Genomic DNA, 19,360 nt, shown 5'->3' with positions numbered 1-19,360 from the left:
CTTTAAGATGTGACAGATTCCTAAAGGAGTTGCGCTGGGCTAAAGATATTGATGATCTAGTCTCAAGATAGGTCATCAACATCAGATTGTGGGGGGGCACCACCAAAATCAGCGGTATTGGAGCAACCGTGGCATTAGAAACTATGCAATGTATGGGGCAGGAAGCAGAGGGCACCATCCACCGTCTAGTGGCTACAACAGGTACTGCAGCTCAGTTCCCAGACTAGAAACTATACAGTGTATGGGGCAGAAAGGGGGCACCATACACCATGTAGTGGTGACGCTCGGTACTGCAGCTCAGCTCCCAGGCTGGAAACGACAGTGTACGGAGCTTTCTGCTTCTAGCACCATGCGCTGTGTAGTTTCCATTGCCGCAGCTGCTCCATACTTCTGATCGTTGGTGGTGCAGATGTTGGACCCTCACCGATCTGCTATTGATTATCTATCCTGAGGATAGTCTATCAATATCTATAGCCCAGACAGCCCCTTTACATTCAAGAGGGGAAAACCCCTTTAAATTATGAAGATGCAACGTTTTAATATAACTTAGTGTATGGACAGCACACGGTAATTCCATTCCGCTTTTGCGGACAATAAAAAGGCCCTTCTATCATAGGGCCGGGCCGTGTCCGGTATCCATGTTTCGCAGATGCACAATTTGAGGACCGCAAAACACATACGGTGATGTGAATGTACCCAGAGGAGAAACTTTGCATGCAGCTCTGGAGGTGACTGCAGTACAAGGCAAATCTAGCTTTGTCATAAACTAATCCTGACTGCAAGCAAACCATGCCAAGGGAACATAACCCTGCCCTGGTTTTACTTCTAAGACGTGGAGATGCTGGGCTTTCACCTCCATTAGGAGAAGTAATGATACGGCAGTTTTGCAGCTCGATGCCTAAATGATGTGGAGCTCGCGGTCCCTCCCGGCTCAGACCTGGCCTCCCGCCCGGCCTCCGATGCTTCGGTCAATTACACAGTATTTACATGCATTAGGGAGCTGTTTGCAGGCGGCAGAAATAGAGGCGTGATGGAGGGCGGTCAATATTAGGGACGGCAGTCTGTGCAGAGCGGCACTCACCTTGATGGGAGGCTTCCTGGTGATATGGGAGACCAGGAAATTCATGGCAATGTCCTCGCAGTTGATATACTCATCCACCATGTCCCGGATAGCCTGCGGCATCACGTAGGAGTAGAGATAGGCGTAGTACTGGGGAAGGAGACGACATACAGTCATGATGCGTCAACTGCAGAATATATTTAGCATTTTCCACTTTGAAGACCCTTCCTTGTTGACAGTGAATGGAACGTTGGCACCATGAATGCCACTGATACTCAGCCCCCTAGGGCCGAGGTCAACCTTCTCCAATTCCTGCAAGAGCAACATCAGCAGCCTGCCTGCCCCCATAGTCAGCAAGATGGGAGCCCCACGGCATAGGAAGTTGCTCCTCAGTTCAGAAGTCCTGAGCTGGAGAAGTATTTCGGGTGTTTTCCCTGCCCCGTAAGTTTGACGAAGATCCCAACCATACCTTGTGAAAGAAAGCGGCTCCGGTCAGCACCATGGACAGCTCGCAGGAATAGTTGGAGTTGTAGAGCCATGACTGGTGAGGGATGTCCCAGGCATGATAACGTCCAGGAAAACCCACAATGCGGTCCCTGGCCTCTCTCCAGACCCTACAGACAACAACAAGGACACGTGACTGGTGATACAACGTACAAACTGAAGGTACAAGGCGCGCAAACTGACCGTGACTGGGGCCTACGGCGCGCAAACTGACCGTGACTGGGGCCTACGGCGCGCAAACTGACCGTGACTGGGGCCTACGGCGCGCAAACTGACCATGACTGGGGAGGCAGTGTATATTTTCCCCAATCAGTACCTCTGTCATACAATGTTTTTGTCAGAGATGAGGCTTGAGAAGTAACGAGGCGAATACCAACATGCTCACCAGTGATATTAATGGCCGCCTTTTTACTTCAGAATATCATTACCGCATTATTTTACGGAGATTAGACATCAGGAACGTTCTAGTAAGTCATTAGCGCTGGCTGATATAATTACAGAGCTCCTGCAGTGCCCAGGGGAGCCATGGCTATACACAGCGTCCACAACTGTCAGTGGATGGGGGGTGCAGAGCTCAGACCCCCTCACAGTATGCAGGGAACTGCACAGCAGGGGGCCCCACTGTGCAGCAAAACTTCTAAAGAGGTCGCAGTGCAAAAGCAAAATCAGTGGGGTGCCAGCATTTAAGGAAGGAGTAAAGTGGGAAAGAAAAATGAGAAGGTAGGTTGGTAGAGGAAGGAAAATAGGTAGGTAGAGGAAGGAAGGTAGGTAGGTAAAGGAGGAAGGAATTAAGGAAAATAAGGATGAAGGAAGGAAGGAAGCACTAATTAGGAAGGAAAGGAAGGGAAAGAAAAAGGGATAGAAGGAAAATGTGGAAGAGGAGAAAGGAAATGAAAGTAGGAAGAAAGAGGAAGGAAAATGAAAGGGGGAGGGGAAAAAGAGGAGTGAGGAAGGAAAAGAAAGAAGAAGAGGACGAAACACGACAAAAAGGAGAAGAAAATAGAGAAGGAGGAGGAGGAGGAGGAGGAGGAGGAGGAGGAGGAGGAGGAGGAGGAGGAGGAGGAGGAGGAGGAGAAGACAACGTTTGTGTCTGGTATGAGGCTGAGCTGCAGTACAGCCACCACCCTTGGACGGGGGGCACTCTACGTAGAGGTATGCCGCCATGTCCTACTAATTCTGGACAACCCCTTTATAGCACTGGAACCTATTCACTTCTATGAGATGCAAAAACGTATCACTTCCTATCCATTCACTGAAGAACTATAACTCCCAGGTGCTGCTATGCGTCTCTGGGTCCCAGCACTACAAACTGATTTTCAGTTTAAGACAAAAAAAAAAAAAGGGAAAGAAGCGAAAATTCACAACTTTAACTGAAATGTAACAGAAAATTAACAAGAAGCTTCTGCACCGCCACCCGATGACAAATTGTACAGGGAGGAAGGGGAGGGGGGGGGGGGGGGAATGTGCCGCCCTCCGACTGGGTGCGCAGTAATGATCCGTCCTCCACCCGCTTACACAACATCACTTCTGCAGGAAAACGACGCCCCCAGCTGAGAGTTACAGCGCGGCGCGGCCAGGTTTATATCTCCCTCACAGCGCCGGCAGTAAGGTTTTATGGCTGAAGGTAATTCATACAGAGAGGCTCGCGAAACCTGCCGATGAGCTGTTTACTGTGCAAACATGTTCATAGTAAATCTCAGTTATGGCTTTTACGGTCATAGGTTAGACTGGGGGCGTGCACTGCTGAGGCTTCACCACTAGAGGGCGGTGTGCAGCTTCTCAATGTAAGGTCTCCATTCAGACAAACCTATTCTGACTACAGGAACGGATTAGGGAATTGCTAGTTGTGCAATCCCCTGAAGGGCTCTTCACAACAGGGAATAAGGGCCTGACTTATGTTTTCCAGAACAGCACCACTCGTGTCCATGGTCTATGTCTGGTATTACATCATCATACTTGAATGTTTTTTTTTATGGGATATTCCGTCAGCTATGTCCACAGGATTAGCCAGAAATGTTTGGTTAGAAAAAATGTTTCAATCAAGTATATTCAAGCAAAAGCAGATAAACCAATCTTTACATGCAGGACCACAATTTATATAAGATGAATTCTTATCCTGAGTTACATCCTGTATTATACTCCAGAGCTGCACTCACTATTCTGCTGGTGCAGTCACTGTGTACATACATTACATTACTTATCCTGTACTGATCCTGAGTTACATCCTGTATTATACTCCAGAGCTGCACTCACTATTCTGCTGGTGCAGTCACTGTGTACATACATTACATTACTTATCCTGTACTGATCCGGAGTTACATCCTGCATTATACTCCAGAGCTGCACTCACTATTCTAATACAAGATGTAACTCAGGCTCAGCACAAGATAACACAATAGACATAATAAAACACGTGAGAGGAGGTCTGAACAAGGCACTTACCGGAAGCCAAACATGATCTCATCGTGCCGGAGGTGAGCGTCATCATCGATGGAGAGCACGGCCTCAGTCTCTATCTCGTCCCAGGGAAGGAAGCGATTATTTAGGCTGTTCTTCTCGGTCCGCACAACCTGATGGAGGGAGGAGGAAACGGTCATTTATTATACCGCCATATGGGTCACATCACACACGGTCAATCAATGGCTGAACAGAAGAGCGGATAGTAAAAAGGCAACTTCCAGGGCAAACTGCAAAAATGGCCACCAAGTGAAAACCGTGTACTCCGCAAACTAGGTGCACAGAAAGTGACTGTAGGACGGGAGAAAACAATTACTCCCTGGTATCAGCCATTGTAGGCCGGGGAGAAGACGACTGTAACTGATGTTGTCACCTCAATGAGGAGTGTCTAGACTGGATTCAATTGTAGCAAAACCTCAGCTGAAGGACCAGGGATGTGCAAGCTCAGCCTCACATATGACTTCTTGAGGTTATGCTCAGGAGTCAGAACGGGAGGTGACATCACATCTCCGCAGTAAATACGGTCACTCCCCCTAGTAAACAGACAGGGGGCGGCAGAGAGCAGCAGAACTACCACACCACATAAAGAGGTACTTCTGTTATACCACGCACCTAACCAGTCTACCCTCCCACGTCACAGCGGGCCCTCCGTGTACTTCGTAGTCCCACCCCCCCACCTTTCATCAGTGGTCACAACAGCCCCCCCACCCATTCCCTCCCAGTAGTCACAGCAGGACTGGCAGCTTGCCAGGGCTTTAACCGTGCCCAGTTCCCATCCATGTGGAAATAAAATTAGATGGATAAATCCTTTAAAATTTCCTCACTGAAAAACCAGCATCCGGGACCACCCTGTCTTGTGGTTTCCCCAAATCTGGGCAGAGAACGGCCCTTCATACAGGTCTGAGACTGGAGTGGGGGGGGGGGGACGACGACGACCAGTCAGGCAGGTAAGTGTTAGGACCAGATTTACTGACCTGGGATGACACGGGGCCGATGTGTGGAATGCAGAGGGGGCGGCGAAAGCGCCCGAAGGACAGCGGATCTCAACAAGTGTGAGGAAACTGGAGAAGCTGCAAAATATTCCTCGCCATGGTCAAAATGACTGCTTGCTGTCATGTGCAACTGATACACGGACAGATCTGCAGCAGGTGCTGTGTGGACTGCATACAACTGTAACAGACTCTCAGCTGTGAGAAGTACTCCGTCTGTAAAACGTTTTTGGCCCCTGTTTCCAATCACTGACAGCATGCAGAGATCTTAAAGGTTTTGTTATATGACAAACACTTATCTCCTATACATGTGAGAAGGGGGGTCTCGTATCCCCCCCCCCCCCCCCATAAGCGTGGCCGCCATCTTCAACTGTATGTAACTCCTGGAGTTTACCGCTGGTCCCGCAGAACGGGATAGAGAGGCAGCGCGGCACCACAGCTCCATGCACACAGGAGAATACGGGGCCCCTGTTTTTGAGATCAGTGGGGGCCCCAGAAGTAAGACCCTCACTGACCAGACACTTAACCCCTATGCTGTGCATATAAGTGTTTGTCAAGGGGCAACCCCTTTTAGGGTGGCTGTACGGCAGCACCATCAGACAGCAGGATACTCTCGCCATACAGCGCCTCGCAGCTCAGCTTCCCGGACCACCGGGTGTAACTGGAAGAAGTCGGGTCAGCTGCTATCAAACCTCAATTTCCATGTGTCACCAAGGGTTCAGATTTCAGAATCAAGTGTCCATTCAACTTTGGCAGCCTGCACGCTGTATGCTCGACAACTGCATGGCTGACAACTACAGAATCCCTCCCTCAGACTCCTGACAACCAGATCCCAGGGCCAGACCTCCTTACAGCTGCACCCTTTGCCGCTGCCCTGCAGGGAACCATCACCCATTGCCGCTGCCCTGCAGGGAACCATCACCCATTGCCGCTGCCCTGCAGGGAACCATCACCCATTGCCGCTGCCCTGCAGGGAACCATCACCCTTTGCCGCTGCCCTGCAGGGAACCATCACCCTTTGCCGCTGCCCTGCAGGGAACCATCACCCTTTGCCGCTGCCCTGCAGGGAACCATCACCCTTTGCCGCTGCCCTGCAGGGAACCATCACCCTTTGCCGCTGCCCTGCAGGGAACCATCACCCTTTGCCGCTGCCCTGCAGGGAACCATCACCCATTGCCGCTGCCCTGCAGGGAACCATCACCCATTGCCGCTGCCCTGCAGGGAACCATCACCCATTGCCGCTGCCCTGCAGGGAACCATCAACCATTGCCGCTGCCCTGCAGGGAACCATCACCCATTGCCGCTGCCCTGCAGGGAACCATCACCCATTGCCGCTGACATGCAGGGAACCATCACCCATTGCCGCTGACATGCAGGGAACCATCACCCATTGCCGCTGCCATGCAGGGAACCATCACCCTTTGCCGCTGCCATGCAGGGAACCATCACCCTTTGCCGCAGCCCTGCAGGGAACCATCACCCATTGCCGCTGCCATGCAGGGAACCATCACCCATTGCCGCTGCCATGCAGGGAACCATCACCCATTGCCGCTGCCCTGCAGGGAACCATCACCCATTGCCGCTGCCCTGCAGGGAACCATCACCCATTGCCGCTGCCCTGCAGGGAACCATCACCCATTGCTGCTGCCCTGCAGGGAACCATCACCCATTGCCGCTGCCCTGCAGGGAACCATCACCCATTGCCGCTGCCCTGCAGGGAACCATCACCCATTGCCGCTGCCATGCAGGGAACCATCACCCATTGCCGCTGCCCTGCAGGGAACCATCACCCATTGCCGCTGCCATGCAGGGAACCATCACACTCTGCGGCTGATGGGTGGAATTGGTCTTTATTTGTTAAAAACTTATATGGCACTGTACAGATACTACCACTGCTTCCTGTCTCCACTGGAGCTCACAGTCTCTTTGTAACTAAGAAGTCATAAAAAAATAATAATGATTGTAAGTGAGCACAGGAGCTTGCACTTCAGCAGCCGGAGGGGATAAGTGTCTCGCTGTGCTGATCGGCCTCTCCTGGTGAACATGCAGGCGCTTGCCCTGTGGGCGGCGTGCCTCCCGCATCATGTGACTGCGCTGCCTGGCATTTCCAGGAGGAGCGAGGGAGGGGGGGGGGGAAGCAATTCTACACTCATCATCCCTCCGCTTCTATTCTCAGCCTGGTCATCTGCCTAATTCATATAAGTGATACCGGAGGAAGCCAACCCCCCCCCCCTTCCCGAACCGGAAACCCCGCTGTTCATTCACAAAATCCTGTACACAGGAGGGGGGAGGGGGGGGGACGACACCGAAAATAATAACCACCCCGATCACTTAACCCTCTGTCGGTGCACTAAGTGTAATGTGACGCATACACCCGCCTGCACGGGCAGCCGCTCCAACACTACAGTCCACAGAGTAACACCCTAGCACAAAGCAGCATAGAGGGCTGTCCAGCAGCACAGGGGTTAAACAGCGCGTGAGAAGAAAGGTTTCCGGCGCTGTGATACACGAGGAGGAAGCTTCTACTGAAAAGTAACAAATCCATGTACAGACAAATCCTTACAACATGCGGTAGGTGACGCGTTTCGTTACGACTAAGGACACTGGTCCAAAACGCGTCACCTACCGCATGTTGTAAGGATTTGGCTGTACATGGATTCATGTTACATTAATAAAGAGGAAGCTTCTACTGAAAAGTAATCACAGTGCCGGAAACCTCTTCTCACATGCGGTATGGACTACCTGTTTATTCCCTGCACGCGGAGCGTTTGTAAAAAGGTGGGCTGGAAATGTAACGTTTTGGGGGGTTAAACAGCGTCAGAATAGCGGATATCGGCAGAAGGTACTGGTTACTGCCCCATCACAGGCCACACCAGTCCCTTACTGCGACAGCCAGGACCTGATGTAAGCTCAATGCCAGGAGGTCACCGCGCGGCGCTGCAATATAATCAGGGGACTGATGCCACGGCTATGCAAGACGGTGACCTCTGACCTGCGGCTCTCCGTCTGCTGACAAACTACAGCTCCCAGCAGGCAGTGACTTCTGGCAGACAACAAGACACAAATCAAGTTGTAGGCGATGTTGTGGTGAAGGCAAACAGATCAGAACAGTCGGCGGAAACTGACTTCCTGTGGGAATAAATGAGGCCGGGCTGCGTTCACAGCGCAGCTTTTTTTTTTTGCATCTCCAAATAAAGCCCCAAAGAGGAGGCTTAAAAGCTATGGTCGCCTTCGGGGGAATTTTGTGATCATTTTATTGTATTTATTTGGGGCTAAAATGCTTTTTTTTTCCTCAATAGGTCTTTATTAAAAAACATACCCGTGCCAAAACGGATCAGGGCGCGCAGAGACAGACGGGACTCTGGGAGTGTTGGGGGGACAGGAGACATAAGGGTTACTACAATCATAAGTTATGTAATTAGGATTCATAATTATAAAACATACTAAAAAGTATAAAAAAAAAAATATAAAAGCAGATGGACATCCACTTTAAGGTTTCCATAGTAACAGAAATCCGCGCACCTCGCGGCTGCCGCTGTGCTGCCCTGACATAATTTGCATTGCTCAGGAGAGCGCGCAGCAGAGATTAAACAGAACCCAGATCAGCGCAGACTTCGAGTGTCCCCCAATATAACCTGCGCCGGCCCCCCAGGAAATCGCACATCTCACCTGGATAGCTTCTAATAATTCCTTCTAGCCAGCCACTATTAACCCCACGGGGCACCACGAGGGGACTACTACTCCCATGTAGGCGTGAAGCCGGCTGGCGGCACACTGCTCATATCACACCCACTGCAGCCCATCCATAATGCATGTTCTGAAGACCCCCCCCCCCCCCCCCCCTGTATACTTCATACAGTCTTTACCCAGACTGAGCGCGCCCCCTGTGCTTTCTGTACCTGCAGAGTAATGTAAGTACTAAGAGCTGCAGAGAGCAAGGCCTCATTCACACGTCAGGGATTTCTCTTTCACACGCGTCTGCAAGAAACCCGTGCGAGTGCGCACGCAATTTCCGTCAGTTTTGACTGCGATCGCGTTGCGTTCAGTTTTGCACGCGCGTGATAAAAAACGGACTGGTTATCACTCCTAATACAGAATGTGGGGATCAAAAATTTTAAAAAAATGAACTCTCCTCATCCAATTGATCGCACAGCCGGGATCGCCTTCTTGCATCTTCTTTCAGGCTGCGCGATCAATTGGATGAGGAGAGTTAATTTCTTTTATTTTTTAACCCCTCAATCAACATTTTAGTAAGCACTCTGTATTAAGAACACTATTATTTTCCCTTATAACCAGGGCTGTGGAGTCGGGAGATAAATGTTCAGACTCCGACTCCTCAGTTTTATGTACTTCCGACTCCCCGACTCCTCTGTATTAATATGCGAATGTATTTTATACATTCCTTGAGGGAAAGAAACGCAGCCTACCACAGGACTACTGGCTGGGAAGCCAACAGTCTACTGTATTGCACAGTTTAAGCAAAAGACAAACACAATGAAAACAAAGGAGGATCCAGGAAGGGGCATTTATTCTAAAACATGATTTCCCTAGTAGAATCCCATAGTCATGTTTAAAGTTTAAGCTAACAATCAGAGTTTACAAGTTTTTATAGCCTTAGGCTACTTTCACACCTGCGTTCGGGTGTCCGCTCGTGCGCTCCGTTTGAAGGGGCTCACGAGCGGCCCCGAACGCAGCCGTCCAGCCCTGATGCATTCTCAATGGAGGCGGATCCGCTGAGAATGCATCCGCCTGCCAGCGCTCAGCCTCCGCTCCGCTCAGTGAGCGGACACCTGAACGCTGGCCGGAGGCGAGCGGATCCGTCCAGACTTATAATGGAAGTCAATGGGGACGGATCCGCTTGAAGATGACACCATATGGCTCAATCTTCAAGCGGATCCGTCCCCCATTGACTTTCAATGTAAAGTTTGGACGGATCCGCTCAGGCTACTTTCAGACTTAGAAAATTTTCTAAGTTATAATGCAGACGGATCCGTTCTGAACGGATGCAAACGTCTGCATTATAGGAGCGGATCCGTCTGAGGAAACATCAGACGGATCCGCTCCGAACGCTAGTGTGAAAGTAGCCTTAGCTAAATGACAGCTTCAGTCTTGAACTATTGGCCCTCCATTCCCTTCACTTATACAAGTGTCTCACTCTCTAGTCCTGCAAAAAACATATTTATTTAATCCCTTATCAGTGAGAGGCGAGGTTAACCATGGACGCTGCGTTCCCTGTAAAAGCAGAACACAACACTATGGAAAGTATAAGTATTGCAGCTCCTAACTGTGCGTTGCCTGCCATATAGTGAAGCACATGAAAAGCATGCTTCTTCACGGTCACTTAACGTGTTCGTTTCGCGGTTACGTGAGGCACTGCATGCATTGGTCTTTATTCTTACAGTAGAGAAGTCATTAATTATAACTTTTTGTGAATTGGGACATTTAAACTGGCTTTTTTTTATTCCAATCTAAATTTAGTAGGAGTCGGAGTCTGTGCATTGTTTGCCGACTCCAGGTACCCAAAATTTCCCCCGACTCCGACTCCACAGCCCTGCTTATAACCATGTTATAAGAGAAAATATTACAGTGAATTTACTTTAATGAGGTCCGGGGTAGCTTTCATTCCCATCATCACCTAGCAACCATGCGTGAAAATCGCACCGCATCTGCACTTGCTTGCGGATGCTTGCGATTTTCACGCAGACCCATTCATTTCTATGGGGCCTGCGTTACGTGAAAAATGCAGAATATAGAGCATGCTGCGAGTGATGCGTGAAAATCACCGCTCATCTGCACAGCACCATTGAAGTGAATGGGTCCGGATTCAGTGCGGGTGCAATGCATGCACCTCACACATTGCACCCGCGCAGAAAACTCACCCGTGTGAAAGAGGCCTAAGCCAAAACCAGGTGCAGCTCTAAACACAGGACAGGTGCATATCTCTCCCTTATACATTATGTCTGTGGAGGCTCCAATTCTGGCTTTGGCTCACAATAACTGACCAAACACTGATGTTTAAATGAGGCTTAAGTGAGGAAGTAATAACTGCTCGGGGCACAAAACTTGCTCACAAAAAGGGCTGTCAGGTCTCTAACTAGTAAAATACTGCTCCTATGTACAAGAATATAACTACTATAATACTGCTCCTATGTACAAGAATATAACTACTATAATACTGCTCCTATGTGCAAGAATATAACTACTATAATACTGCTCCTATGTACAGGAATATAACTACTATAATACTGCTCCTATGTACAAGAATATAACTACTATAATACTGCCTCCTATGTACAAGAATATAACTCCTATAATACTGCTCCTATGTACAAGAATATAACTACTATAATACTGCTCCTATGTACAAGAATATAACTACTATAATACTGCTCCTATGTACAAGAATATAACTACTATAATACTGCCTCCTATGTACAAGAATATAACTACTATAATACTGCCTCCTATGTACAAGAATATAACTACTATAATACTGCTCCTATGTACAAGAATATAAATACTATAATACTGCTCCTATGTACAAGAATATAACTACTATAATACTGCCTCCTATGTACAAGAATATAACTACTATAATACTCCCTCCTATGTACAAGAATATAACTACTATAATACTGCCTCCTATGTACAAGAATATAACTACTATAATACTGCTCCTATGTACAAGAATATAACTACTATAATACTCCCTCCTATGTACAAGAATATAACTACTATAATACTGCCTCCTATGTACAAGAATATAACTACTATAATACTGCCTCCTATGTACAAGAATATAACTACTATAATACTGCCTCCTATGTACAAGAATATAACTACTATAATACTGCTCCTATGTACAAGAATATAACTACTATAATACTGCCTCCTATGTACAAGAATATAACTACTATAATACTGCTCCTATGTACAAGAATATAACTACTATAATACTGCTCCTATGTACAAGAATATAACTACTATAATACTGCCTCCTATGTACAAGAATATAACTACTATAATACTGCTCTATGTACAAGAATATAACTACTATAATACTGCTCCTATGTACAAGAATATAACTACTATAATACTGCCTCCTATGTACAAGAATATAACTACTATAATACTGCCTCCTGTGTACAAGAATATAACTACTATAATACTGCTCCTATGTACAAGAATATAACTACTATAATACTGCCTCCTATGTACAAGAATATAACTACTATAATACTGCTCCTATGTACAAGAATATAACTACTATAATACTGCTCCTATGTACAAGAATATAACTACTATAATACTGCCTCCTATGTACAAGAATATAACTACTATAATACTGCTCTATGTACAAGAATATAACTACTATAATACTGCTCTATGTACAAGAATATAACTACTATAATACTGCTCCTATGTACAAGAATATAACTACTATAATACTGCCTCCTATGTACAAGAATATAACTACTATAATACTGCCTCCTGTGTACAAGAATATAACTACTATAATACTGCTCCTATGTACAATAATATAACCACTATAGTACTGCTCCTATGTACAAGAATATAACTACTATAATACTGCTCCTATGTACAAGAATATAACTACTATAATACTGCTCCTATGTACAATAATATAACCACTATAGTACTGCTCCTATGTACAAGAATATAACTACTATAATACTGCTCCTATGTACAAGAATATAACTACTATAATACTGCCTCCTATGTACAAGAATATAACTACTATAATACTGCCTCCTATGTACAAGAATATAGCACTACTCTGCCTGACGAGTCTGGTAGTGGTAGCAATACAGAGAGCAGTAGTAATTAAAGGTACAGGCCCCTATAACGCTCTGCAGATAATGGTCATCCTCTGATCTACTTCCCAGCATTGGCGTTACATTCTTGCTCGCGTCCGCAGACACTGTACGCCATGTATTCCCGGGGGAGCGGAGCAGGGAGATTAGTTCCCTTTAATATATCTTAAACAGCTGCCTAGTAATGCAGATTTTGTGGTGCATCCATATTCATTGTTTACCAGCCATGAATCTGCGCTGCGTCTGCCCGATGCCGCCGCCGCGCTCCTTCATGTCTCTTCAGCATAAATAATCTTGTTTTGATGAAGCACTAAGTGGGGTGTCGAGCGTCGTCTTCCCAGGCTGGGAGGGGGGGGGATAACGAGCGCCGGGTGCGGTGTCAATCATTATCGTCAGTCTTTAATTATGTCTCCTCACAGCTGACGAGCGGTAAAGAAGCCTCGCGCCTCGTCACCGGCAGAATGATTGTGTCAAATATTATGTCTAAGAGTCATTAACATTTATGTGGTTGGGGGGGTGGGTGGAAAAAAAACAAAAAAAAAACGATGGGATCACAGGACGCAATATGAAAATATTAGCAATTTATTTATTTAAAGGCAATGCACCTGTAGGCCCCGTCCTTAAAGGGGTCCTCCTGTGAATATATCTTACAGGGCATCTGTCAGCAGTTTTGTACCTATGACGCAGTCTGACCTGTTACATGTGCACTTGGCAGCTGAAGGCGTCTGTGTTGGTCCTATGTTTTTATGTGCCCGTATTGCTGAGAAAAGTGAGGTTTTAATATATGCAAATGAGCCTCTAGGAGCAACGGGGGCGTTACCATTACACCTAGAGGCTCAGCTCTCTCTGCAACTGCAGCATCCTCTCTACTTTGATTGACTGGGCCAGACGGTGTAAACTAAAGCTGTATCAGTTTTACCCCATATCACCACGTTTCAAAAAAGCTGCATAAAAGAAAATAAAAGCATAAAAAATTTGCATCATCTCATGTACCATAATCCACTAGGAATAAGTCCTGCTGACGCAGGTACAGGTTTCGTTAGTGTGTCAGAGCGCTCTTTAACAATAAGAACCATCGGAGGGATACAGAGATATGTATATTCAGTGACAGCATACGGAAATCTTAAAAATGTTAAGTTTTTTTTTCTTCAAAATTTTTCTTATTGTTTCCATTAGGTCTGGTGCACTGGGGGATCAGAGGAGGTGGTGTGCTCCCTTAGTGCTGTTTTCAATATGCATGTGGCCAATTTCGACCTCTCGATCCAAACAGCAAACTGGTTTTACTCCCCATGGTCTCCAGATGAGGTTCCATTTTCCCGGTGCCCCAACTGACCCCTGATTAACTCATCACCGGATCTTCCATTGGCGTGGTCCCTTTAACAATTAAAGGGACAGGCATCGATACGAAACAGCGCCAAATTAACGATTTTAGAAAATATTAGCATAAGAAAACCATCATCAGCTGATGTGTACTACAAATTCCAGAATGCTATAACACAATCGTATCCAGTTCCCAGTGGACCTCACCGACTCAGAGTCTGCCCGGCTCCGCCAAGGTGAAGATAGCATTGACACAGAGAAAGATGCTAGAGGAGGCCGAGTCATATTCACAGTAGCCTTTTATTTGTGTGACCTGTCCCTACCCCTTCCTCTCTTCCATACTTTACACTGCAATTATGCTTCTTCTGATTGGCTACTGGGTGCAAAACAAAAGCCCAGCGAGAAATTATATCACTGCAAGGACAGAGAATCTCAATGACAAACTACACCATGCGCGAGATTAAGATTACCGCAATACTACTACACAGACTGGAGGGAGGAGCCTCACTAAGGGGAGGGGCATACCATTTGAGTACCGCCACAGGGTTGTCACCCAGCTCTCCACAGATCATGCATGGCAATAGAAACGAATTGGGAAGGCAAGATGATAATTCGGGTGTTCTCCTCTGCAGGGCGATACGTCAGTGTGCACGGCGTCCTTACAGCACGGCCTGGTGGCTGCGGAGATCACGTGCGGCACATTTCTGCTGACTCCGTATCACATTACTTCCATAGCCCAGGGTATACAATACTTTCTCAGAGTCGCCAGAGGACGCTGAAGTGCGGTATACTGTATATACACACCCGACAACATTCCACTGCAGGTTGTCTCACATACCTCCCCGACCTCACCTCTAACCTGATTTACACCGCTATGTGCACAGCAGGGAAACAGTCAGTAAGCTTGTCAGACAATTCCCCTCCCCCAATACCGTACAACACAGGGGGTATTTAGTTTCCCTATATTACTAAGAGTATATTGTTCTCTGCAGACACTGAAACAGCATGAAATGCTACAGGATTTCAGCTCTGCAGCATCCAGAGTTGTAAATGTAGCTTTGGTGTACAATACAGACAAAAGGTTCAGCAATGACTACTGACTCCAGCTGGCTGCACTGAGATTTCTGGCTCCAATTCAATGTTCTAATCTAGGAGCCAAAGAGCAGTTTACGGCTTTGACCGTTTCCCATGCTTTACACTGCAGCATAGCAATATTCAAACAGACTAAAATTACAATATGAGAATGAAGCCTGAAATTAAAGGGGATGTCCAGGATGAGGGAAGAAGAAAAAAAAAAAAAGAAACCTGGCTCATTGGTCCAACAAGCACTTCCGAAAAGTACTATATAGTGGTATACCTGGTACAGAGCCTAGGGGAGGGGGGAGAGTACATGACACAGGAAATCAAAGGCCATAAACAGAAAACACTTATGTCATTCTCCGCCCACTGAGGCCCTGCTCTAAGCATAACTACTGTGGAGACTATGCCATGATACACACCACATCTGGGACGCATCAAACAGATACAGCTCCATGCTCTAAAATAGTGCACACACATACATGTCCCGGTACTTTGAGGGCAGGAAAAACTATAAATACATGGAAAAGTGAGAGCGCAGCTTTAAAATTAGACAGCAGAGACAGAAATATCACAGTGTAGCTTATAATTAGACAGAGGTCTGGGACAGGTCGTCTCTGCTCAGCCCACTCCCTGCAATCTCTGGGCCAAGAGTCACTGGAGAAACCAGCCAGAGACCTCCAGAGAGTCCACCCAGGACAGGACCGACTAGGAGGCAGTATTATAGTAGTTATATTCTTGTACATAGGAGGCAGTATTATAGTAGTTATATTCTTGTACATAGGAGCAGTATTATAGTAGTTATATTCTTGTACATAGGAGGCAGTATTATAGTAGTTATATTCTTGTACATAGGAGCAGTATTATAGTAGTTATATTCTTGTACATAGGAGCAGTATTATAGTAGTTATATTCTTGTACATAGGAGCAGTATTATAGTAGTTATATTCCTGTACATAGGAGCAGTATTATAGTAGTTATATTCCTGTACATAGGAGCAGTATTATATTAGTTATATTCTTGTACATAGGAGGCAGTATTATAGTAGTTATATTCTTGTACATAGGAGCAGTATTATAGTAGTTATATTCTTGTACATAGGGGCAGTATTATAGTAGTTATATTCTTGTACATAGGAGGCAGTATTATAGTAGTTATATTCTTGTACATAGGAGGCAGTATTATAGTAGTTATATTCTTGTACATTAGGGCAGTATTATAGTAGTTATATTCTTGTACATAGGAGACAGTATTATAGTAGTTATATTCTTGTACATAGGAGGCAGTATTATAGTAGTTATATTCCTGTACATAGGAGCAGTATTATAGTAGTTATATTCCTGTACATAGGAGCAGTATTATAGTAGATATATTCTTGTACATAGGAGCAGTATTATAGTAGTTATATTCTTGTACATAGGAGCAGTATTATAGTAGTTATATTCTTGTACATAGGAGCAGTATTATAGTAGTTATATTCTTGTACATAGGAGCAGTATTATAGTAGTTATATTCTTGTACATAGGAGCAGTATTATAGTAGTTATATTCTTGTACATAGGAGCAGTATTATAGTAGTTATATTCCTGTACATAGGAGGCAGTATTATAGTAGTTATATTCTTGTACATACGAGGCAGTATTATAGTAGTTATATTCTTGTACATAGGAGGCAGTATTATAGTAGTTATATTCTTGTACATAGGAGCAGTATTATAGTAGTTATATTCTTGTACATAGGAGCAGTATTATAGTAGTTATATTCTTGTACATAGGAGCAGTATTATAGTAGTTATATTCTTGTACATAGGAGCAGTATTATAGTAGTTATATTCTTGTACATAGGAGGCAGTATTATAGTAGTTATATTCTTGTACATACGAGGCAGAATTATAGTAGTTATATTCTTGTACATAGGAGGCAGTATTATAGTAGTTATATTCTTGTACATAGGAGGCAGTATTATAGTAGTTATACTCTTGTACATAGGAGCAGTATTATAGTAGTTATACTCTTGTACATAGGAGCAGTATTATAGTAGTTATATTCTTGTACATAGGAGCAGTATTATAGTAGTTATATTCTTGTACATAGGAGCAGTATTATAGTAGTTATATTCTTGTACATAGGAGGCAGAATTATAGTAGTTATATTCTAGTACATAGGAGCAGTATTATAGTAGTTATATTCTTGTACATAGGAGCAGTATTATAGTAGTTATATTCTTGTACATAGGAGGCAGTATTATAGTAGTTATATTCTTGTACATAGGAGCAGTATTATAGTAGTTATATTCTTGTACATAGGAGCAGTATTATAGTAGTTATATTCTTGTACATAGGAGCAGTATTATAGTAGTTATATTCTTGTACATAGGAGCATTATTATAGTAGTTATATTCTTGTACATAGGAGCAGTATTATAGTAGTTATATTCTTGTAAATAGGAGCAGTATTATAGTAGTTATATTCTTGTACATAGGAGCAGTATTATAGTAGTTATATTCTTGTACATAGGAGCAGTATTATAGTAGTTATATTCTTGTACATAGGAGCAGTATTATAGTAGTTATATTCCTGTACATAGGAGGCAGTATTATAGTAGTTATATTCCTGTACATAGGAGGCAGTATTATAGTAGTTATATTCTTGTACATACGAGGCAGTATTATAGTAGTTATATTCTTGTATATAGGAGGCAGTATTATAGTAGTTATATTCTTGTACATAGGAGGCAGTATTATAGTAGTTATACTCTTGTACATAGGAGCAGTATTATAGTAGTTATACTCTTGTACATAGGAGCAGTATTATAGTAGTTATATTCTTGTACATAGGAGGCAGAATTATAGTAGTTATATTCTAGTACATAGGAGCAGTATTATAGTAGTTATATTCTTGTACATAGGAGCAGTATTATAGTAGTTATATTCTTGTACATAGGAGGCAGTATTATAGTAGTTATATTCTTGTACATAGGAGCAGTATTATAGTAGTTATATTCTTGTACATAGGAGCAGTATTATAGTAGTTATATTCTTGTACATAGGAGCAGTATTATAGTAGTTATATTCTTGTACATAGGAGCATTATTATAGTAGTTATATTCTTGTACATAGGAGCAGTATTATAGTAGTTATATTCTTGTAAATAGGAGCAGTATTATAGTAGTTATATTCTTGTACATAGGAGCAGTATTATAGTAGTTATATTCTTGTACATAGGAGCAGTATTATAGTAGTTATATTCTTGTACATAGGAGGCAGTATTATAGTAGTTATATTCTTGTACATAGGAGCAGTATTATAGTAGTTATATTCTTGTACATAGGAGGCAGTATTATAGTAGTTATATTCCTGTACATAGGAGGCAGTATTATAGTAGTTATATTCTTGTACACAGGAGGCAGTATTATAGTAGTTATATTCTTGTACATAGGAGCAGTATTATAGTAGTTATATTCTTGTACATAGGAGGCAGTATTATAGTAGTTATATTCTTGTACATAGGAGCAGTATTATAGTAGTTATATTCTTGTACATATTATAGTATACTGCAGAATCCTATAAAGGCAATTCACCACTGGAAATGTTGGCCAATATAGCAGATTTCAGCAGGATTGGCCAACCATAAAGACTACTTTCACACCTACGTTTTTTGGCGTATCCGTTCAGATAATACAACTGTCTGCATCCCTTCAGAACGGATCGGTCTTGAACACCATTGAAAGTCAATGGAAGATGGATTTGTTTTCTATTGCGTCAGAGAAAACGGATCCGTCCCCATTGGCTTACATTATGTGCCAGGACGGAACCATTTGGCTCAGTTTCATCAAACAGACACCAAAAAACCCTCAGGCAGTGTTTTGGTGTCCATCTCCAGAGCGGGATGGAGACTGATCGGAGGCAAACTGATGCATTCTGAGCAGATCCTTTTCCATTCAGAATGCATTAGGGAAAAACTGATCCGTTTGGAGCGCTGAGCCCTGAACGGATCTCACAAATGGAAACCAAAACACCAGTGTGAAAGTAGCCTAATGTGTATGGAGGGTATGACAGATTCTGATCCTTTGTTCCACTGTCCAGTGAAGGCATCTGAAGGGACGACCAACTACAAAACTA

At 44.5% G+C, this 19,360-nt stretch overlaps 1 protein-coding gene across 1 annotated transcript in view; it reads right to left on the bottom strand.

Annotated features, from left to right (window-relative positions):
* The window catches only part of EXTL3 (exostosin like glycosyltransferase 3), a 33,465-nt gene that overhangs the window by 1,226 nt on the left and 12,879 nt on the right, over window positions 1-19,360 (bottom strand). The window contains exons 3-5 of the mRNA XM_040427157.1: window positions 4,007-4,134; window positions 1,530-1,674; window positions 1,082-1,210 (exon numbers count right to left, since the gene is read on the bottom strand). Coding sequence (XP_040283091.1) covers window positions 1,082-1,210; window positions 1,530-1,674; window positions 4,007-4,134 — 402 coding nt within the window. The remainder of the gene's footprint in view (window positions 1-1,081; window positions 1,211-1,529; window positions 1,675-4,006; window positions 4,135-19,360) is intronic.

Source organism: Bufo bufo, chromosome 4 (assembly GCF_905171765.1).
Source record: "Bufo bufo chromosome 4, aBufBuf1.1, whole genome shotgun sequence".
In the NCBI taxonomy this organism is placed as follows: Eukaryota; Metazoa; Chordata; class Amphibia; order Anura; family Bufonidae; genus Bufo; species Bufo bufo.
This window is presented reverse-complemented; position numbering and strand designations above follow the sequence as displayed.